Consider the following 24342-nt stretch of genomic DNA (forward strand, 5'->3'; position numbering starts at 1 on the left):
AGGAGGAGATGTGAACGAGATTTACTCAGTAGCTAGTAAGATATATGTGTGTGGTGACTCTAAGACAAGGGCAAGTTCCAGGTCCGGATGACATCCCTCTTAGAATGGACTGCTGGTGGTACCACCCACTGAGCTAAAGAATACCAACTGGAGGCACAGCTTTATGGAGAAAGGAGAGCTTGCTTGCACATGTGGGGTTTGAGGTACTTGTGGCCCATCCAGGCAGAGAAATTCACAGTGCAATTGCAGATTGAGGCTGGGGTTCAGGAGAGATGCTGAAGTTGTAAGTTAGGTACCTGTCACCCTGGAGGTAGGAATTGTAGCACGAAGCTGGGCCTAATTATCCAGAGAGAAACTGTTGAGTAAGAACAGTAAACCAAATAAACATTTAACAAAGGAGGAGAGAAGGAGGAACCCGTACTGAAAATACAGCATAATAGCCTACAAAGAGGAGGAAGAGCAGTTCACGGTGTTGTAAAAAATTAGTTAGGGGCTAGGAGGCGACATAGTGGTTGAGGCACTGAACTCTCATGTGGCCAACCATAGTGCAGGTCCCGGACCTGGCAGCTTGCTTCCTCACTATCTCTCTCTCTCTCTGTTTCTCTCTGATGAATGCACATGCCTTGTAGCAAATTAAAATAATAATAATGATAAATAAAAATAAATACTTCTTTTAAAAAATGAGTTAAGTAGATTCACACTGAAGAGTGTCCACTAGACTTGGCTGCTAGGTCATGAACTTTACCAAGAGCAGATACAGCAGGAGTGAGGGCAGCAGGCAGAGTGGAGTAAAAGTGAGGCGTGATGAGGATGTGAGGATGTTGAACAGCGAGAGGTGACTGCCCCTGGAGAAATCTGGAAGAGGGACTCAACATTAGCCAGAACAGGATGTGAGGTTAAGAGAAGTTCACCTATTTTTAGTGTGGAGAGACTTGACTTTATTCATGGACAAATGGGAAGGAGGCATCTCAGAGAAAGGTTGGAGTACAGGGGAGAGGGCCATCCCAGAGGGATCTGCGCAAGGTCAGGTGTCCAGGTGGAAGTGCTGGGCTTCAACGGGCGAGTCTGAGTCAGAGGCTGGAGGTAAGGTGAGTCAGATGGGACTTTATCTTGTCTTCAAAAAAGACATTTCTTGGAAAGAAAGGGTTTACACTGTTGAGAATGCATTGCTTTGAAAGGAGATCATCTCACTTTCATGTAATCAAAACTTTTCATTTCTGATGAAACAGACTCAAATGAGAATCACACTCAAGAAATCAATGCTCAGCAGCTGAGGTTGAGAAATGATTTCCTGTCACAGAAATCAACTTGCACAGATTCAGATAGTGTGAGTCATGTGATTTTAGATGGAATAAACAGAGAGAGAGAGAGAGAGAGAGAGAGAACACTGGCCTCCCTGGGCTGAAGAAAACTTATGAGAGAACTTTTTATTTATTTGGCATTAAATTTGATTGCATCACAATTAGTAATGAAAAATGCTACTATGCCCTAACTTGGATCAAGATACAAACCAATCCAATTTTGAGGTTCGTTTTTACACTGAATATTTAAATTAGTATATTTGGAAGAAAGTAGCAAAACCAAGCCAGAGTTTTTTAAATTGTTTTTATTGGGTTGTTGGAAAAGTCCTGATGTGTTTTTGCATAGAAAAATATATTATGATTTTCCCCCAAACCCATATTGCCACCTTGGAGTTATTTTTGCTATGGAATCCTTTAAAAGTATATTCTTGTATTGCTTTCGTTTTTATTCACTCAACAAATATTTATCAAGCATCTTTTTATACAGGGAAGAATATGAGGTATAATAATAATGCACGTTATAGTCCTGTCTCTCAGTAAGCCCATTCTTTTTTTTTTTTTTGAGAGGTTTTTGCTATAGGGCGCGTGCACTCCCCAGACAGACAGAGAGAGACAGAGAGACAGAAAGCGAGAAATCACCCCCCAGGGGGGATGGTCATGCCGCAATCCCTTCTCCTCCATTCTCCTCTCGGGATCTTGGGCACGCACGCACACGCGCCCAGTGTGTGTTAAACCACCGGGTCCAGGACTCGAACTGCAGTTGACTACGTGGGAGTCCAGCGACATAGCCATTATGCTAATTGCTGGTTCCCTCAGTAAGCCCATTCTTGGGAGAGGGTAGTACAGATAGGGTGGGGAGGATAAGCACATCTTTAACACTCACATGAGGCAGGGTACATCCAGTACCAGAGGGGGCTAAAGGTGCTATGGAGGTTTAGAAGGAAAGACCATGTAAGGTTGGGGTGAATTAAGGAAAACATTACTAAAGAGACAGGATTCCACTGGGTTTTTATTATTAGGTCTGTGTTTTTGGTAGATGGAGTTGAGAGTACGGAGTCATTCCTGGCTTTTTCGTGGGACAGCATTTAGTAAGTTTGGGGTGAAGTATGGAGGAAGTGTAAGTCTGGAAAGGGAGCAGAGCATGGAGGGTGTGAACTTCCAGTCTTAGAAGTTTGACTGGATTCGGGAAGGAGGTGATGAAGAGCCACCAGGAGCTTTTCAGCAGAGGAGAGGATGTGAGCTGGATGTTAGGAACTCTTAAAGGAACTATCCTCTTCACTGTCATATTTCTGTCTTAGGGAATGACGTGAAAAAAATGAAATGGTCTTGAGTTTCCACTGATACCTTATAGTCAAGCAAGACCTTGTTCTTTTCTAAGGAGAAGTGGAAATCCTCTGTTTATTTAAGGATCACTAATATTTTTTCACAAGTTAGATGAACTGCCCTGACTCCAGATATATTCATCTAAATAAAAGGAAGCTGTTTCCCTACAAATTGAGTCACAGAGGAAAAATATTTGGGGAATGTCATAGAAACAAATGCTCTGTCTTCCTGAAATATGGAAAATGAATTTTGTGGCATCTCTTTGTGTTAAAACAAACAATATTCTTCCCAGTGTTCTGCCTAGAATATAAAAACAGATATATTAAGATAGGTAGGTAGATAGATAGGTAGACAGATGATAGCTAGATAGAGGTAGACAGAAAAGAGAGAGAGATGGGAAACTAAATAGTCTTAGACCCAAAGGAGGGATCAGAAAATCAGGTTCAGGCAGATCTAGGGATCTTTATCTCTCTGTCTCTCTCTCTCTCTGATGAGTGCACATGCTCTCTGGTGATTAAAAAAGAACATTCTAGAAACTTCCTTACAGTACTTTCACTTCCATCCCTGTGGCCAGAATATGCTGCACTTTCTTACAAAGGGTCCCAGGAAGTGTGGACTTTATTCTGGATAGCCATATATGCCCAGCTCCTCTATAAGGTTTGCGTTGCTCCGACGGAGGAGGAAGATGGAAGCTGAGCAGCTAGCAGCCTCTTGACATCTTTACTTGTGCTGAATGCATAAAGATGTGGGTAGCTTTCCTCTTCTAGCAGCAAACATTCTTCCTGAGGCCCTTGTTTTGGCAGGTCTGCCAGACAGGCACTCCACTTGACTGCTCAACTATGAAATTGCAGTTTGAGAGAAGAGAACAGTTCTGAATTATGCATCGTTGGCCAATCCGTCAGCATCTTTAATTCTGGGAGTGTTTACTGAGATGCACGGGATGGTGCACTTGGCCTACGGTGGTGGGTAGCCCTGCCCTATATCCCTCAATAGTGAGGAAAGATGTCAAGACTTTGTGCAGCCTCAGATATGTGCTGGTCTCGCTTAGAGCTTGTTTAGGTATATACTTAGAGCCCCAGGGATTCTGTGATCATTATTTTTAAGTTTATTATTTTTTTTCTTCTATCAGAGAGACAGAAACACAGAAAGATAACCACCCCCAATAGGGTCCTCACACTGTGATCAACTCCCAGCCTTGTCAGTCCTTTGCAGTACGAGCGCACACACACACACACACACACACACACACACACACGTGTGTGTGCGCATGTGCACACACCTGTCATGTGTAGGGAGACCTTGGGACATGAACTCTTCCATGTGGATCCAGCATCACAGAGCTGTTGCACTGCATCACAGTTGCACTGCTGCTGGCCCCGTGAACATACTGTTAGATTGCATCTCTTGTCATGGCTTACAGCGGTGCTGAGTTCACTCCATGAGAGAGCCCAGAAGTCCCCTTTCCTCTTTGTCTCTGTACCTTTCACTTTCTACTCTTTCCACCACCTCCTAACCTACACTACTGGGTCTTAATTCCTATCCATGCCCCAGAGATAATAAGTTCCATTCACATAGGGTCTTCCTGTTTTCCAGAGTGGAGAGCTTTTATAAGACATGGTGTTTATTAACTTGATCTCTTTATTTCCAAGGGGAGAACTCAGACAGTTTGTGAAAACTGTAAGGAAAGAACTTAGCCTAAGTCTGAGTGAGCATTCTGATGGTCAGTGCTAACCAAAAAAGGGAACAGGTCACCTTGGGAGGTGGCAAGCTCCCCTTGTATAGAGGATTTCAAGCAGAGGTGAGAGAACTGTTGGGTGGACTTCATGTTTCTGAAGGACAGTTAGGTTAGGCTTCTACTCCCTGGTTCTATGAACATGAAAAAATACCTGTGTTAGCTCTGCATATTCTTGAAGGTCATATAAAACAAAAACAAAAACAAAGGCTGGCCCCTTAACCTAGTGGTTAAGGGAGACAGATCCCACATAGCTAACTATGGTTTGAATCCCAGCCCTGCCAACTTGAAAAACATGCTGGGCATATGTGCATGTATGCCCCAAATCCTGGCAGGATGGAGAAATGGAGGAAAAGGGATTGTAGCATAACCACACCCCCTACTGAAGAGTACTGTCTCCTTCTCTCTTTCTCATGAATACTTGTACCCTCTGGCAATTAAAAAAAGGAAAAGAAAAAAACTAACACAGCAGCAACAAAACTAGAAACTACCCTGGAGTTGTCAGTATTTCAGTCACTATTCGTGGGATACATTCCAAGACTCACCGTGGATGCCAGAAACCACAGATAGTACCAAACCTTATATATACTGTTTTTGCCTATGTGTACGTACCTTTGATAAAGTTTATTTTATGAATTAGGTATAGTATGAGATAAACAACAATAAATAATAATAAAACAGAGAAATTATAGTAATATACTATAATAAAAGTCATATGAATGTGGTCTCTCTCTCTCTCTCCCTCAAAATGTCATCTTATATTTTTGGACCATAGTCGTCCATGGCTAACTGAAACTATAGAAAGTGGACACAAAAGAAAAGGGATGGGAACCAGCAGTTAGCGTAATGGCTATGTCGCTGGATTCCCACGTAGTTGACCGCGGTTCGTGTCCCGGACCCGGTGGCTTAAAACTCACGCCGGGCGCATGTGCGTGCATGCCCGAGATCCCGAGAGGAGAATGGAGGAGAAGGGATTGCAGCATGACCATCCCCCCTGGGGGGTGATTTCTCGCTTTCTGTCTCTATGTCTCTCTGTCTGTCTGGCGAGCGCACGTGCCCTACAGTGAAAATCTCTCAAAAAAAAAAAATAAAAAAGAAAAGAAAAGAAAAGGGATTACTGTATAATTAGTACTATCATCATCACTGGTGGAGAAAGAAAAACAAAACCCACCTGAGATGACAACAAAGCCCTTTCTAAATAGTGCAACTCTCATAAACCGAGTTGTATTAGACTATATCTTAGGTTTGACTCACAGACACTCAGGCAAAGGAAACCTCTATTGCCTCCTGTGAGTAAGGAGGGCCAGCGTGTGGCCGATGATCATGGAAGCATGGAGAGTCAATGGTACAGTGTCCCTGTCAGCTATGCTCCCCCATCTCCTCCTCTTCCTGGGTCTTACAGGGAGGTAGATTCTCAGAAGGTCCAGGAGGGCCCAGTATTTGGGGTCCGGCAAGGCACAGCAGAAGGGAAGCACACACTGAGCCTTGGGGAAAGGGAATAGGAGTGTTGAGGCCCTGAAGCACTGTGCTAAGCCACTGTCAGCTGAGGGCCACTCAAAGACACATGCACCTGGGTGAAGTAAGGGACATTTGACCTTCTGGGCCTTGGCCCATGCTGACTCCTCTGCCTGACTCATTTTTTTCTCTTTTTTATTTGGAGAATGTATCCTTCAAGGCCCAGCTAACCCAACACCTAACAGTTAAGTTTTTCTCATCACCTTGTTTAACAGTTGGTAATTGCATTCAGCTAGGATCACAATTCTGGCTTAAACTCATCAGGAGAAATCTGGAGCCAGACAGTCTAAAGATGAGGTAGTCACTCCATCATGCTGTCTGGGATCCAGACCATTTTTCTCATTCAGCATACTCAGCCACCCTTAGCGTTGTCTTGCCCCTGTGAACACAAAACCACTGCTCTGCCTCCCTCTGGGAGGCAGTACACAGACCCACAAAGGTGTCCCCATCCTAAACCCCAGAACTTGTGAATACATCAGGTTACATGGCAAAGGGGAATTATGGTCTCCAAATAGCTCACTAGATGATTATTGTGCATCATGTAATCATCAGATGTTTAAAGCTGGAAGACGGAGGACAGGAAAGGGAGGAATGGGCAACTGTGGAAGAGTGGTCAGAGAGGTGCTATATAGCTGACTTCGAAGGTGGAGGGGTTGGCCAAAAGTCAAGGCATGTGGTTGGTCTCCAGGTGCAGGAAAGGCAAGAAAACAAATTCTCCCTGAGAGTGTCCAGAAGGAAGCACAACTTCACCAAGACGGTAATTTTAGCCTGGTGACCCCATGGCAGACCTCTGCCATACAGAAATGTAAGTTAGTGATTTATATTATTGGAAGCCATTGTACTTGTGGTAGTGGTTACAGCTGTAGTTGGAAACTACCACCAGGTCCCTGTACCAGACAAGAAGAAGGGTAGGGACAAAGGGCATATACCACTCAATCAACCATCCTTTCTCTTTTAAGGAGCTTTTCCTGAATCAACCATCCTTTCTCTTTTAAGGAGCTTTTCCTGTAAGTTCTTTCTTACTTTTTTTTGGAAAGGTTTTTGCTATAGGGTGCATGCACTCACCAGAAAGGTAGAGAGACAGAGACAGAAAGTGAGAAATCACCCCCCGGGGGTGGATGGCCATGCCACAATCCCTTGTCCTCCATTCTCCTCTCGGGATCTTGGGCATACAGGCACATGCACCTGGAATGAGTTTAAGCCACCGGGTCCAGGACGTGAACCGTGGAGGACTACATGGGAGTCCAGCGACATAGCCATTACACCAACTGCTGGTCCCCCAACATTTTTTTAACAAAGATTTTTTTTCTTTTTTCCTTTTCTTTTTTTGGAGAGGTTTATTGCTATAGGGTGCGTGCGCTCGCCAGACAGACAGAGAGAGACATAGAGACAGAAAGCGAGAAATCACCCCTCATGGGGGATGGTCACACCGTAATCCCTTCTCCTCTATTCTCCTCTTGGGATCTTGGGCACGCATGCACACGCGCCCAGCGTGAGTTTTAAGCCACTGGGTCCGGGATGCGAACCACAGTCGACTATGTGGGAGTCTAGCGACATAGCCATTACGCTAACTGCTGGTCCCTTTTTAACAAAGATTTTATTTATTTATTTAGAGAGGTTCTTTTGTGTGCTTGCCAGAGAAACAGAGAGTCTGAGAGACAGAAAGTGAGAAATCACCCCCCCAGAGGGGATGGCAATGCCATAATCCCTTCTCTTCCATTCCCCTCCTGGGATCTTGGGCACGTACCATACACACCCAGTGTGAGTTTCAACCCTCCAGGTCCAGGACTTGAACCACTGTCAACCATGTGGGAGTCCAGTGATGTAACCATTATACCATCTGCTGGTCCCAGCCTCTCAACAATTTTTATTGAATACTTAGATCCCATTGGCCAGAACTGTCCTGCAGCCACCTTCATCTTCAGTGGGAGCTGGATGTGTACTTTCAGTTGTGCACACTGCCATCCCCGATAAGGACTCTGTTTGTATGGATGCAGGGGTGGTGAGCTGTTGGGCAGACAACTTGGAGTCTCCTCCACACACTCCCAGGCGAGCCGACTGCTCTTCAGCACATCGTTCTCTCCTCTGCTCTCTCTTTGTGGGCAGTATTGGAGTTGATGTGTTCTCATGACTGTTCTGCGTTCCCCTGATGACATATGAGTGTTTATTTTAATGTTTTCCATATCTTCAATAGTGAAAATAAGATTCTTTTTTTCTTTTTTTGCTATAGGGCACGTGCGCACACCAGACAGAGACAGCAAGACAGAAAGTAAGAAATCACCCCCCAGGGGGGATGGCCATGCCACAATCCCTTCTCCTCCATTCTCCTCTCGGGATCTTGGGCACGCACGCACATGCACCCGGCGTGAATTTAAGCCACTGGATCCGGGATGCGAACCGTGGTCGACTACATGGGAGTCCAGCGACATAGCCATTACACTCACTGCTGGTCCCCCTATGCTGCGTTCTTGACCAAGACCTCTCATGAACAGACACTATGTTTAATTTACCTCTCTGTTCCTGATGCACAGGATAGTTCCTAGAAGAAAGAAGGTGTTTGCTTGAAGTTAGATGGATGAATGCACAGATGAATTTTGAACTAAGAGAGTGAGCAATGCACTTCATAGAACCAGAGGTCGGTGTTTTCCAGGGGAGATAGTCTATTGGGGTTAAGTAGGTTTTATAAGACCATTTGACCACAATTGCAACCTCATCTCCAGTAAATTAAACCCTCATAGCTGCAGTGTGTCACCTTTCTTTCCAGCTTTTTACAGTCTACTTCTTACTCAGAAGAAACTGAGCAGGCCGGTCAGAGGCTGTTACTTGCACCTGTCACAGCCTAAAGAGCCTCGATTAACCTTGTGTATAAATTACACTTCCTGCCCATTCTTTATTTTTAGCATGGCAATACCTATTTGGCTCCTCCAGAGAAGACTGCATTCGATTTCAGTCTTGAAACCACAAACATTGCCATTTGGGGCTTGGCTGGGATGACTGTTAACCCCGTGACACTGTTTCTTGGGAAGCCGCTCAGCTGCAGATTCGATTTTCCTGAGAAAGATAGCAGCCAGGGCCATCCAGTGTCCTTGGAACCTGGTCGCAGACCATGTGTGCCTTTGCCAAAAACCTTCTTCCTGCATCTGACTTGCGTAGAACTGTATAAACTGTCTATTTCCTTCACTCATTCCCTTAGGGGTGAAACTCAGTTGTTATCGCACAGGTTTGGTTTCGTTGTTTTTTTTTTTTTTTCTTTCTCTGATCCTTCTCAGTTACGCAGTGCATTATCATGACCCAAATCTTTAGCACCTGAACTATATAGTAGAGAGTCCTGAAACCCATAGGGCCAGGCAGGCTGTAGGCATCAGGTCACAGCAAATCTTTCGCTACTTCTGGCTGCTTCACCAGAAGAAGTGAGTTACTTAGAGATGGTTTTGCTGTAGGGCATGTGCACTCACTAGAGACAAAGAGAGAGAGAATGCAGAAAGTGAAAAATCACCCCCTGGGGGATGGCCATGCCGCAATCCCTTCTCCATTCTCCTCTCGGGATCTTGGGCATGTATGCACACATATCCAGTGTGATTTTCAAGCCCACCAGGTCTGGACTCTTAACTGTAGAGTTGGTCACGTGGGATCCAGCACTTTAACCTCCATGCCACCTGCTGGCCCACTATTTTCTCAGTTTTAATCTGCATAAGAGTGCCCTGTTTTCTTCCAGATTTCTCTAAGAATTAAAGGATGGGGAGAGAGGGTAGCTTCTGTTCACTCTAGTCATTTTAATTAATTAATTAAGATAGATAGATAGCTAGCTAGAGGGTACTATACTCACTGGAGAGAGTGAGAAAGCAACTCCCACGAGGAATGAGCACATTGCAGTCCCTTCTCCATTTCTCCATTTGGAATTTGGGGCATGCACACACACATGCCTGGCATGTTCGTTATGATATCAGGTCCAGAACTTGGATGGCCCAGCTGGCTATGTGGGATCCAGCTGCCTTAACCACCACACCACTGGCTGGCCCCTCTAATCTTTTAGATTCAGGTATGATTAGGATAAATAAATGTATGTAGACATACACGTATATGTTTTTCCATTTGTTAGAGAGCACATGTACTTGCCAGAGAGAGAGACAGACAGACAGAGACAAAGAGAGAGCTCTCCCCAATGGGATACGGTCATGTGCCTGAAGCTGGGGATGGGTTGTACATTGGGATTCTTAGGGCAGCTGTCTCTCTCTGTGTCTCTCTTCCTCACTCTTTGTCTTATTTATGGAAGAAATAAACAAATAAACTTAAGAAAAAGTCAGTGAACAGCAGATGGCATAGTGGTTCTATTGCTGGACTCCCACATTGGCTGACTGTGGTTCAAGTCCCAGACCTGGTGGCTTGCAACTCATGCCGGGTGTGTGTGCATGCATGCCCCAAATCCTGAGAGAAGAATGGAGGAAAAAGGATTGTGTGGCCTAGCCATCCCCCCTGTGAGGTGATTTCTTACTTTCTGTCTCCCTGGTGAGTGCATGTGCCCTGTAACAAAAATTTCCCTTAAAAAAAAAGTCATTGCAAGACTTGCACTTTGACTCTGAGTGAAACAATATATGTATCTGAATGTTTCTTCATTTGCAAAGGTTACATTTCCATGTAGGGTTTGGTTTTATAACCCAAAGTGATTGTTGCAAAGTCTCTTCTGTTCAGAGGTTATTTTTCTGATACTCAGGAAGGAAACAGATAAGGCCCATGAGGGGCATAGCAAGTCCCTTACTAAATCCATGCTTACATGTTGGTGTTTCATCCCTCTCAGAAGATCTTGCTCTGGACTCTATTTCACATCAAAGTCTAATAGGCTTGGTTAGCCAGTTCCCAAAAGCGGATTAGAAGTTGGAAGAGGAGGCAGGAAAGAAAGAGGACTAATATAGGCAGGCCCAGTGTCAGCAGCAAAGTATCCAACGCAACCGAGGGGGAAGAGCCCCAACGCAAAAATGAATGAATGAGTGTCTGGATCGAATGAATGGACCAATCAATGCACACTTGCAGACAAAATAATTCAGTGGCACTGCAGTCTAGAGTCCTCAGGCAAGGGGACATCTAGCTCTCCATAACCCCAGAAATATTACTCCTTGTCAGGACCACCCTAGTATGCCAGCACGTGCAGTGTTTAACAAGGCAGGAAATATGTGCCACACTGTAAAGCACATGTAGAGTAAGTTTAGTCCAGTGGTTAGGAGTAAAGCTTAGCGTTGGGCTTCCTGGTTTGAATCCTTGCATCAAGACTGTGCAAAGTAAACTAGTTACTTAACTTTCCCATGCTTAGCTTTGCCACATCAAATGAGCATTCCCCACTCATAAGGTAATTGGGAAGGTTTAAGAAAATAATCCTTGTAATTTTTTTAAGAGGTTTTTGCTATAGGGCATGTGCACTCTTCAGAAAGACAGAGACAGAGAGACAAAAGGCAAGAAATCACCCCCCCCAGGGGGTTTGGCCACACTTCAGTCCCTTCTCCTCCATTCTCCTCTTGGGATCTCAGGCACACATGCACACACACCTGGCGTGAGTTTAAGCCACCAGGTCTGGGACTCGAACTGCAGTTGACTACACAAGAGTCCAGTGACATAGCCATTATGCCAACTGCTGGCCCCAATAATCCTTGTAATTCTAAGCTAAGTTCCTGGCATAGACTAAGTCCTCAGTACAAGCTAATGGTTATTACTGTCATTTCACTGAATCCCAAATCATAACTGCAGCTGCTGTTCAGGAATAGCCCCTGTTTCCCAGCAATGCTGAAGTTTTCCCTTCAGGAAATATAGAGGGTGACTGAGGGAAGTTCTGGAAGAATAAGGACAGTTGCATCCATCCCCTCTATCTCCACTCTATTTGGCAAGAGCAGTCCGGCTACCAGGGAAGAGGACAGCAGGCCCCCCTAGGTACTGGCCATCAGCCACTTCTTAGCATCATACTCCCCTTGAGCAAGACTGGCCCTGCACCCTTTGGCCACTCTCAGGGAAGATCATTTAAGCTGAGATAGCTAGGAAACTACGAAGCTATTTTCCTCCAGATGTTATAGCCTATGCTGTGTAAAAATAATCTGTCTCCAAATAGGAAATGGGTGCATGAGTTGGGTTGGAGAGGAGACGCCAATGCATATTGCAGAGTGGTGACTATAAACTCGTGGAAGTAGCTCTGGGCTGTTTTCCTTTCACCAATGTCTGCTCAGTGGCATAGCTGGAAACCGGGGTGTTCTGTAATGGAAAACCTTGGCCTGGTTCCTCAGCCTAATGTAAAACAGAGACTGCCAGGCACATAAGAGCCCAACAGGAAGGAGCTGCTCTCTTGCCCATGGATAGCAGGACAATAAAGTACCTTGTCCTCTGTTTGTGTTTTCCAGGCTGGAGCAGGAAATACAAGCACTAGAAAGTGAAGAGTCCCAGATATCTGCCAAAGAGCAAATCATCCTGGAGAAACTAAAGGAAACAGAAAAATCCTTCAAGGACTTTCAGAAGGTGAAAAAAACAAATGTGATTTCTCTAAAGTATGCCCATGGGGAAGGAAGCCCTAGCACAGTGGTACCAGTTGAAGGAAAGGCCAGTTGGTATGGACGAGGAGTCTGAGCCACAGGCTCTGTAAAACAGAGGCCAGGTGTCATCCCTGAGGACTCAGGTGTGAGTCCACTTAGTGTGCTAGGAAGCACAGAGAAGAGTAGTTAAATTAACCCATCCACCTGCTGTCCCAACCCCTAATGTGCCTAATGCCTGAAAAATTTTCTCCTATTGGACCCTTCAATTCTAGGTCCAACTCCTATTAAGCAGATTGTACATGCTCCTCATGGCTTTAATTATACTTTGCTTTTTGAATGACCATTTATAAAAAGACCAGAGATTACACCTTATGAAATGAACATGAATTCCAAATACAGACAGTGTAAATACATGAAATTTTACTGTATATAAAAATGAATGGCACTGCGTAGTAAAGAGTAAAGCCAGGAGACTCCGAATATCTCAGGACTTTCCCTCTGTTTTATAATTCCTTCCTCTTTAGTACCTATCAGCAATAGAAAATCAATCCAATGAAATTAATTTTAAGACGGAGTTTTTGAGATCACTTTCCCACACAACCAAATTAATTTGGTATAAGGTGGGAATGGTAAACCCTTCCCTTATAGGTATCCCAGACAAATTCCTAGAAGAAAAGATAGCACTAGGGTTGCACATTCCAGACAAACTCTAGGTTTTGGAGGTGGATGGGGGGAGCTGAGTTAAACAGATGAAGGATTATACCTCTGCATGAATTGTGACACTCTGCCTGCTTTTGTTTCCACAGAGCTTCTCCAATACGGATGGAGGTAAGTGCCCCCTGCCTGTCTGTGGATGAATGTTTTCATCCTCGTCCACTTAGCACGTTTCATGAACACAGACTCACCTGGAAATACAATGTGTTGGTCTGTAAAGGCCTCAGGAGGAAGGAGCAGTACGGTTTGCAGGACACTGAGAAAGTCCACATTCCATGTCTTCACCACCTTTCTTTCAATAACTGCTTCTTGCCTTATGTTAATAATCTTACAACACTGGCCTCTCATTAGTTCCTAAGGGTGCACTGCTTAAGCCTTTCTTGAAAGGTGCTCAGTGAAGACTAGGTTCCTTGAGGGAAAGACCCCATTCATTCTGGTGGTTAGCTCCTAAATTTGCAACACCCATTAGGTCATTGACTGATGTTTAGGAAACTTTGCTAAGGCATCTGATTTTTCTTTTTTCTTTGAGTTAGAAAATTGCAGTTACTCTAGTCTTTGAGGGAAGCAACGGTGGGCAGAACTTCTCTCTTTGTATGGAATAGTTGGCCTGAGCCCAGGAAGGGTGGGAACAGACTTCCTGACCCTTTCTTGGAAGAAGTGGGTCTTTCTTCTCTTTTCCCTTCCCTACCTTGACCCGGCCCTGTCCCTCTTTAACTGGATGGTAAGAATGACCTAGGGATCATGTGCCTCTCGTCCTTCATCTTGTTGCCCTGATATCAGCTACAAACCCATGGTTTCTGCTTTTATTTTGGCTCTCAGCTATTAAAGATCTGCTTGGAAATGCAGGGACTTATTGGAAGAACCAGACTATCATCTGCTTACTTGGTTCTTAAAAGCTCAACCTCTTGACTTGAAAGATGATCAGAAACTAGAATAAGAGTTGACATCAGTGTTTTCCCAGTGTCATTTGGAAAAAAAATATATACATTTTTCTGGATTAGCCAAAGACATTTGCACTAAGGATAGTTTTAACTTACTCCCCTCCCCTCTCCTCCCAAGAAAAAGTGTGCGAGCCCTTCCTCTTACCCCAGCAGGTAGAAGGCAGGAGATCTGGGTCTCCCTGGGTGATCCTTGGGTAGGTACTAAATTAAACCTCATGCTTCTAATGCATTTAGGTGAGGACAGGTCAGGGCCAACCCAGCAGGGACTCCAGAAGAAGACCTACATACAACAGTCCTAGGAAGAAAAGCTGACCTTCTCTAGGGTGTGACTGAATCAGGGCCCTTGTGTGTACCTTGGGGTGGAGCATGGCCTAAGGAGATGGCCTTGGGGAATTGAGGTATAGTATAGAGAGCAGACCTGGGATGCCCTGTGCTAGGGAAGACCCCAGATACTTCACACAGTCAGCAGCGATGCAGTAAGTGTCAGGTTGGGCTGGGACATGGGGCAGTGGTCCACAGACACCCACAGGCCCAAGGAGTACACGTTGTCCTTTGTGCTTTCCCTTCTTTTTTCTCTTCTCTTCTCAGACCAGGACCAGCCATAGGCTTCTCTTGTTAATTAGGGAAGGGAAGGAGCCTGTCTGTCTTGTCCCTAAGAAGGCTGCATAGGGTATAGGAATCTATGGAGTCTATGACTTGTTAACAGGCAAAACCAAAGTCATGTCATATGCTCTGCAACCATTGCTTTCTTTTCCACACTGAACTTCTCCTCTTGTTTCCTCCTGCATTACTTTCCACTGTTTTTGCCCATTCACCTAAGCTGGTCATGATCCAGTCATGACTGGGAACAACCTGCAGAGAAAGTTGCTTTCAGACTCTGTCCACCACATTTTTGCCAGGGTGGGGGAGGATGTCTTCATCTTCTCGTTCCTTCATCCTCAGGAGCGAGAGGATGAAAACATCTTAGGGATCCTTAGAAATCTTGGCCCAGGCAGGAGTGTCCACGGTCGTCCCTGGGTGATTCCTGACATCTGTGTTATAAGTAAGCCTGGGGTTACATCACACCATTTCTGACACGGAAAAAGCTTTGAAGGATGGAGAATGTGATCAATGTGTAGGTCGCTCTGTGGTCTGAGAGTAAACACTGAAACGTGTCCCAGTTGAGGGGCTATGGAATGTCTCCTTATTTTCTCATTCTTTGATTTCAAAGGCCCTGCGTGGCCAAGTCCCTCTGAGAATCAACCCACTGTTGTTTCTAAAAATAACAACAAATTATTGTAGAATGATGTCTTAAGGCAAAGACTATTTCAGAGACACACTGACTACAGAATCTAGGTCCAATTTGGATTATATTAACTATACATGTACTGCAGGTGGTCAGCAAAACATGCCCAGATTGTGAGACATCCAGGAAATGTCTGTTGGTGTGTGTTGTGGTGACCCCACTGCAGATACTCTAGGCATGTGCCCATACCTGTCAGAGGAAGGAGCACCATTCTACTGCAGGCCTCCAGTAGTCTTTTCCTCCCTTATTTCTTTTTAGGCTTTTGCCATAGGGCACATATGCTCACTAGAGAAAGACAGAGAGACAGTGAGTAATCACCCCCAGAGAGGGTGACAATGCCACAGTTCCCTCTCCTCTTTTCTCCTCTTGGGATTCGGGACATGCACACACACACTTCTGGCATGATTTTCAAGCTGCCGGATCTGGGATTCAAGCCACCGTCGGCCATGTGGGTGTCCACTGCCTTTACCACCATGCCACCTGCTGGCCCCTCCAGTGGCTTTTGATTACACAGTACTTGGCAATAAGAGTAATTTATTCCAGTCTTGAGTATAATTTCGTGGCCATATACATTCCACAGCACTGCTACACACACACCCTGTTGTTATGTAGCAGAACCCTCCTCCATCAGAAAGGTTTTTACAGCCTTAGGCAGGCACAGTATCTTGTATAACTGTAAATTGCTATAGTATGTATCTAGTTCCTCACACACTAAGGAAATGATGTGAAACCCAAGGTCAGAATAAGCCAAGGAATCAGTCCTGGGTCCATCTCAATCCTTGCTGCCTGATACTGGTCCTCTTAGGTTCTCATTCCATTGTGGGCTCTGGTGACCTGAGCCCTCCCTAAGTCAAAACCTTCATAACGGGGCCAGCATGTGGTGTGTTGGTTGAAGAAGCTGGATTCCCACATGGCTGACTGCAGTTCGAGTCTCAGACCTGGCAACTTGCTTTCTCCTTTTTCCTTTTTCTCTCTGGTCAAATAAAAATAAAAATAATAATGAATAGAATTAAATAAATGAATGATTCTTTAAAAAAATTTGTCATGCCATTAGTTTGGAAATCTTAATCTTCAGTTGCTCATAAGGTATATTTTAAGGAAATTTTGCATCAATTTTGTTTCTCTAGCTGTAGCTATTGATGTTCTTCCTAGTGACTGTAAATATTTTAGCAGTGCTGGAACTGAAAACCAGCACTCACTCCCTTAAGTGACTGCTTTCTACCGTCTGACAGTAGAGAGGATAGTGAGAGAGCATCCTGACTTGGTAGGAAGAGGGCAATTTATTGATTGAGGTCACCTGAAGAAATTTTCCCATTGAAGGTTTGAAGGCCCTGTTTGTTATTTCTTGTGCTGGTCTATTAGACACTTCCTGGTTACAGAACCTTAGGGTTTAGTACTTAATGACGTATTGAGGGGTCTGGCTTGCCCTTCTCTTCAAGCTCCATTCTCCTTCCCTTATCTCTTAGAGAAAGCCACGTAGCCCCAGACTCTGAGTTGTCTTCAGGGTCATAGTTGTAGACATTAGGCAAAGGTGACTCCATCACCCACTGGCATCTGACAGAGAGCACCTCCTGGAGGAGGCCAAGACCTAAGCCCTAAGAATCACTTGTTACTTCAGGTGGAAAATCTCCTGTTTACCAGTGACTTTGTTTCTAACTGCTAAAACTTTCCATACACAGAGATGCCCTAGAAACTCTGTATTTAACATAGAATTTACTAGACACACATATGACCAGTCCATGTAATCTCACTTGGTCTTGATGGCTTGAGCCTCTATCTAACGTGAATGCAGAAAATCAGATTCATCAAGAACCTATTCCACAAATTTCTAGAATCTTCAGTGATACTCAGGAGTTCTGAAAATCTACCGTAGTCATCTCTTCTCTTCTAAAGTGTCCCTCTAGTCTCAGATTGCTGTTTCATTTTTCCAAAGGGGCCACTGAGACCAATCCATTCCTATTCCCTCCAACCAACTTACTTTAGGCTGTTGATCCTGCCTTGTGCTTTGCTGAGCACAGACCCTTCCCGCAGCTCTCCATACTGAAACCCAAATTCAGGAGTGACAGACGTGCAGTTCTTCATAGAGGATAATGTGTACCATCAGACACATGGCCACACTCAGAGCTCCTAGGTCAGATCCAGGCCTGCTTCAGGGTGTCCCTGCAGGCTGCTTTACAGCTGTCTCCCAGCTCACCATCCTCTCAGAGGCCCAGCTTCCTTTCTTGCTGTCAGGTGGCCTTCCACCCATCATACCTCCCCAACCAGGGTTCAAGCTCCAGCTCACATAAGGCCCCGGAGAGAGAGGACCACTTGAGCCTCACTCCAGCCGATATCCTGCCCACCTAATCTCCCTTTCTTGTTCCTTCTCCCTAGATAATTAATATGGAAGAGCCCATTCTCTTGGAAAAGCTCCATCTTTGCCCTGAGAACATAGTGGACCAGTATTAACACATTTTGGATGATTCAGACTCACGCATGAGCCAAAAAATGTTCTAGTCAGTATAGAAGTGAAGTAATCCCACTCCAGTGCCTATTCTCTATCCTCTCTAGTGTGAGATTTCAAAAAGAAAAAAAGAAACCTACCAGAACCAAGACAGTTTTGATGGGTTACAGAGGAGGGGTCAGGCATAAGAGATATGGAAGAGTAGAGACTGCAGGATTGATTGGATGCTGGGAGGAAGAGGACCCTGATTGAATTGTAATGGTGTCCACAAGCAGAGATGCAGAGCACAGGCCAACCAGCAGAGGAGTAGGAGTGGTTACCAGTTCTGTGTTGAACGTGTTGAGGTGATGGGGGGTATTCAGTAGAGATAAGCAGCGAGCAGTCGGCGTAATCAGTGATGAGTGGTTGATGTTCCAGGATTCCGTTACATGGTCCTGACATGAAGGAATTGCATCATGTGATCACATGTGGGAAACCCTGCTTTCCAGAATCTCCCTGCTTTCGCTTTGCCACTTGTCTGGAGATTACATAGATTCTTCTTGTCTCACCCCAGTGGATTCCTCCTCTGATGCCTTGGCATGCCTGCTAACATCTAGGCCTTTCGAGGTCTCAGCTCTCTAAGTGGGCTTGCCAAGGTATTGGCCCAAGCAAAGCTGATGGTCTCCCTCTATTGCAACATTTCCTGGAGCTGAGCTAATTGTGAGCTCACTGGCTTGTTATTTGGAATCTCAGGATTGGCTGGCTGAAGCACCAGCCTGAAGTATTGAATTCAGGATATATATTTTGGAGGTTTTTTTGTTTTAATGAATATAATTTTTTTTAATGAATCAGGCACATAAAGCTGTATTTCCAGTTTAGAGAATGACTCTGTTTTCGGTACTATTTAGTGCACATTTCTAGTTCAATGTTCCATATTCGGTCAATCCCATCAAGTTGATAATGGCTCTAGCGGGCCCATCTCTGGTTCTTTTATCCCCGTGAACTCATTGTTCTTCTAGAATCTAGAGTTTTCTGATGACTCTTCAAATACATAGAGCGGTCCTGGGGCTTGAGCCCTCTGGCTAGGATCCCTCCTGCCTCAGCTACTCTGCTGAATACCAGTCAAAGGCAAACGCTTGCCTTTGTTTACTCTGATCCCCTCGGCCCAGCGGCCGCCTCAGCGGTCCATTATGTAGGGCAGACGAGCTGCTGTCTTGGCAGTGAACCCACTGGGCCTCCCAACTCTGTGCTAATTGTATTCCCTGTTCTCTGCTACCAGATGCAGTAAATTACATTTCCTCCCAGCTCCCCGACCTGCCAATCCTCTGTTCACGAGCAGCAGAACCATCACCTGGGCAGGACGGGACCAGCAGAACAGCTGGTAAGTCCTGGGGAGCACTTGGATTTTGACACCAGGACTGGCCAAGGGACTCGCATTTGTCTGAGCTTTATGAATGAGGGGTGACCTGATATCCTCGCATAGGGGCACCCGCCTTCAGACCAGCCTCAGATGTGGCATTTTTACAGTGGTCACCCAAGGCAGGTAATTGAGGACCATGTGGGAAGAAGTTTTGAGGAATTCCTAGGATGTTTTCTCTCTAACTTCAGGGGAGTCTTTTGTGTTCATGGTGTTTCTACCTATCTTAAATCTGGGATTTCTGCTTTTCTCTTTGGAATTGCACAAATTGAAAGAACTGTCATGGAGGGTGGATGGAGAGTATTTTCAAAGCATGGGTGTATGTTGTTGAGATCCTTTGGGAATGGAGCTATGTGTATGCTATGAATAAATACTCCCAAGTCTTCCCATTGCTAGAGTTACTTCTTAGCTACTGTGTGGGAAACGTAGCCACTTTAAGAACATGTGTTTCTTGTAATGTTTCTTATACAATTGTGTGTTTTATCAAATAATATATCTATGAGTATAAACTCTGTAGAGAGCCAGATTTTGTTCTGTTTAATGCAGATCTGCCTTAGAAATCAGAACTAGAAGGAAGCGAACAATAAGTCTCTATAGGAGCCCTTTTGCTCCACATAGAAATACTCTGATGGTTGGGGGGGTAGAGTGAAAAAAATGAGTTGCACAAGATTGGACAGTTAGTGACAATGTAGGCGAATTCAAATATAAGCATCAGATGATGTCTTAGGTACTCTGGTAAGTTTATGCTTGTCACTTAATGACACCTTTTATAAAATAAAACAATCTGATTCTTGGACTTTTATGCCAGAGGAAATAGACCAAGTTGACTATTTCATGAAAAAAAGAATCCCTCATTTTAATGTAAAAATAAAATAAAAAGGCAAATATGTGTAGATGTCATTGTTGTTTCCACTACGTTTAAATATTGACTGGGCATCTCTGAAAACATCTTAGCATGTGGCTTTTACACACAGACTCAGAGAGTTCTAAGAGCTGGATTGAATGTAAGTGGTGTCTTCTAAGTCTGGGTCATGACCACATATACTGCGCAGTTACAGGATGGATAAACTGGAGCTTGCAGCCTACAGGTGGGCTACAAAGAAATCCCTAGTGGTCACGTAAGCTTTAGATTCTCTAAGTGTTCCGAGGCGCACTTCTGAGATAACTTGAGTAAACAACTGTTTAAAGGTCCCACACGCTCTCACTCGTTACTGGAAATGGGTGTTTGTGGTTCCCAGTAGTTGTGGGTAAACAGCTTCTCAAATCCCCTCCATAAGATTCTGCACTTCAAAGGACATGTGATATCCAGTGGGTCAGTCAGCTCATGGAGAGGGTGGGGACAGTATGTGAAACCTAATTTTAAGAGATAGAGAAAGGATTTGGACAGCTTTGGTAGTCAAGGAGTTAAAGTTTAAGAGTACTGGGGCTGGCAGGTGGCATGGTGGTTAAGGGTGCTGGACTCCCACATCCCACATGGCTGATTGTGGTTCAAGTCCTGAACCTGGTGGTTTGCTTTCTCACTTTCTCAATCTCTATTTATATATATATATATATATCTTCTCTGGTCAAATTAAAATAAGTAAATAAATAATGTTAAAAAGAATAATTCTAAAAAAAGGGTGCTATATTAATATATAAGTAATGCTCGTAACTACCACAACCTCATACCCCTCATATTTGAAGATAACAGCAAAAGCATAATGATTCAAGGCAAATGCATTTTTTAAAGTATAATGTGATCAGAATCTTTTTAAAAACAAGTTTACATGTACTTTTGTTTATTAGTTAAGAACTAATTTGCATAAACGTATTTACCATGGGAATACACATAAGCAGAGCTGTGGAAGGAAGTGAATTTGATATGGTTGACTCCTTTGCCCAGGCTGTGTTTGGAGTGAGGAGTTCAGATTCACTATCAGTTATGGTTAATGGTGACACACAGAGCATGTGTAGCATGCCAACAATGTCACTCATCACTAGAGTTTTTACAGTACAACCCATCTTGCTTTAGGAATGTCCTTCTGGAAATTTGAACAACCTTGGGCCCATTTTTATAAATGTATCTTGTCATTACTGAGTATTATGACAAATATTCTGGTTGTTTGGAGTTGTGGTGGTTTAGGACTCTCTCTCAATTGGGATTTATTTGGAATCATTGATTTTCAGAATTAGGAGGCATCTATTCCAATCCTTATTCCAACACTGAGTCTCTTAAAGATGGCACCAAATCATGGTCATGCGCCTCCATGATTATGGGTTACTCTCCCTGTAGGTGCTTGTTCCAGCTCTAGTTGGTTCTGACTACTGAGAAATTATTCCTCTGACAGTGCCATCATTTGTCTGCCTCATCTGCCACCCATTGCTTTGTTTTATTTTATTATTTTTCAGAAATGAGATCTCACTATGTTGTCCAGGTTGGCCTTGAACTTGTGATCCTCCTGCCTCAGCCTCCTGAGTAGCTGGATTACAGACTAGTAATCCATATCTGTTTTTCCCACCAATTGCTTCTTATCCCAGCCCCGTGGAGCTACTTACAACAAACCTATGTTCTAATTTCCCTTTAAGTATTTGAAAATGACTGTCCTTTCTTATCTTTCCCAGATCCCTACTCTGTACCTCCAGTCTCTTCAGCTGGTTCTAAAATGACGAGATTGCTTTGAGATGCTCTCCGCCCTCCCTGTCTCTCTCCTCTGAACCCCCCACTCTGTCTCTAGTCTCCCTGAAGTGCAGTGTTCAGAGCTGCCCTGGGTCCTCTGATGCACTTACCAGCAAAGTGGCCTTGCAGCTTCAGTTTATGAAGTAAAACTCCAAAGCTTTTTGGTCAAAATTGATTTATCTATTTCCTAAGAGAGAGAGAAAGAAACAGGGAGGCACCCTCAGCCAGGTCTTCATGTCATGATGCTCCCCTGAGCTCTGCGGCCAGCCAGGATCACAGGTGTGCTCGCGAGCATACCTGGCTTACTCAGCATGTTCAGCAGACCTGGGATGCAGACCTGGAGCTTTCCCATATGGCTTCCAGCATCACATAGCAGTTCCCCTTCTGCCTGCATGACCAGAGCTGGGCCACCCAAAGCCACATGTACATGTGCTGGGCTCAGGCTCCTTGCCTTTATCCACTGCAGTCATTGTTTCAGAACCATTTCAGCTGGAACGTGCAATTTATTCACTTCGACGGGGCACCTGATGCTTCACCTGCTCACACAGGGAAGAACCTACAAAAGTCTTTACTTCTTAATCTCAGAAGACCAAAATAAGAAAGAGCTCTGTGTCTTTCTGCCCTTTGTAGGTTTGACGTGAGTGCTAAGTTTCTTTTTGTTAGACTGTCATGAGTGTTGGGGGGATGCATGCAGTCACTGAGGAACCACAGCAGGGAAGTGGAAAGGGGATTGTCATGGATTGTACCGTAAGGTCTGATGTGCTTTCCCATCCTGGCATTTACATGTATTTCTGCATCAGATTTCATTTTAATCAAGGGTTTAACAGTTTTGAATGTAGAAAACTCTCTTCTTTCTTCTGAGGGTCTTTCTAGCTCATTATTTTGGTACCTCAAATGTTTGTTTTTCTTCCCAGTTTACTACCATCTCAAATCTGAAAAGCAATCCTTCATTGTTTTCCCTGGTTTCACTGATAGAAATGCTGTACATTGGAGCCACAGTGAGAGCCTTGTGGCACATCATTAGGGATGTCTTGGCCTTTGGTAACACAGTCTTTGGCTTTGGTTAGCACCAGTGTATCATGAACATTCAGCCAGGAGCAAGTTCGCACGGTCTTCTGATACCCAAGGCCCAGGAATGTAAGGGACTTTGTACTTACGTACCATATGTATTTTATCTCTGGCATTTGCTTAATCTTCACAGAGACCTTTAACATAAAAGAAAATAAGATTATTTTATATCATTTCTGCCTAATGAACCCACTTTGGCTCTTGATGGTCTCCACTCTCTGAAAATTAACTTTAGAGTTTAGTTAGCTATGATGTCAAGTTGTTTAGAAACTCGTCCTCGTTTTGAAAATGAGAGCCTCCAGCGCCCTTTCTGCTGTACAAGATTCCTGAGACAAATTCAGTGATAAAGAAACTGGAACCCTGAGCCCAAAGCTTGTATATCCTGGGTGCTTTACTGTTTTTCAATCTTTTCTACTTACGTAGGCTTCTCTTCCCTCTCAGCAATATTCTTTCCAGCACTTTCAGACAGAACACTATCCTTCCTGACCAAGGACATAGAAGCAAAATCAGATAGAAGAAATTGACTTTTGCCTTGGTTATCCATCAACATCACACCCTTGGTGACTTATTTTTGTTAATACAAAATAAGGTGTCTTGGGAAAACAATTACTTCAAAGAATGTTTTGATCACTAGGTTTTGGAGCAGAGATTGTACTTTAAAATGAGAGAGAGGATCCGCTCTGAGTTAATTTTCTCATTTACATTGTCATTGATATTTCTAACCTCAAGAGAATGCTTGAACAAAGGGACTTCAAAAAGTTTGTTGAAAAATGGAATTAAAATATGAGTTTATATAGGGACCAACAGAAGGCGTAACAGTTACGCCGCTGGACTCCCATATAGTCGATCGTGGTTCAAGTCCTAGACCCGGCAACTTGAAACTCATGCTGTGTGTGTGTGTGTGTGTGTGTGTGTGTGTGTGTATGTGTGCCCCAAATCCCAAGAGGAGAATGGAGGAGAAGAGATTGCCACATGGCCAACCCCCAGGGGGTGATTTCTCGCTTCCTGTCTCTTTATGTCTCTTGGGCAAGTGCACACACCCTATAGCAAAACCTCTCTTAAAAGAATACATGAGTTTATTTGGTGCAAACATTTTTGAAATTCGTGCACACATTTTTCATAATATATATTTTCCATGAACTTCTTGGAGATTCCTCATATGTTTATGCATAATCATATATACGCAAAGGGACAAGACTGCACATACATGTGTTCATTAAGTCAAGCATATGCCTTTCTTTTTTTTTTTTTTTTTTTTTTGAGAGGTTTTTGCTATAGGGCGCATGCGCTCGCCAGACAGACAGAAACAGAGAGACAGAAAGCGAGAAATTACCCCCCGGGGGGATGGCCATGCCCAATCGCTTCTCCTCCATTCTTCTCTCGGGATCTCGGGCACGCACACACGCCCAGCGTGAGTTAAGCCACCGGATCTGGGACACGAACCGCGGTCGACTACATGGGA

The 24342-nt window shown here is 44.2% G+C and overlaps 1 protein-coding gene across 6 annotated transcripts in view; it reads left to right on the forward strand.

The window, feature by feature from the left end:
- PALM2AKAP2 (PALM2 and AKAP2 fusion) overlaps positions 1-24342 on the forward strand; it is a 403573-nt gene that overhangs the window by 130999 nt on the left and 248232 nt on the right. For 4 of the 6 annotated variants that reach the window (XM_027769417.1, XM_027769396.1, XM_027769405.1 and 1 more), the window contains exons 4-6: positions 12249-12363; positions 13184-13205; positions 19019-19120. In XM_027769417.1, coding sequence (XP_027625218.1) covers positions 12249-12363; positions 13184-13205; positions 19019-19120 — 239 coding nt within the window. The remainder of the gene's footprint in view (positions 1-12248; positions 12364-13183; positions 13206-19018; positions 19121-24342) is intronic. The other 2 variants (XM_027769399.1, XM_027769407.1) reach the window with 1 other exon arrangement.

Source organism: Tupaia chinensis, unplaced genomic scaffold (assembly GCF_000334495.1).
Source record: "Tupaia chinensis unplaced genomic scaffold, TupChi_1.0 Scaffold000081_1, whole genome shotgun sequence".
Taxonomy (NCBI): Eukaryota; Metazoa; Chordata; class Mammalia; order Scandentia; family Tupaiidae; genus Tupaia; species Tupaia belangeri.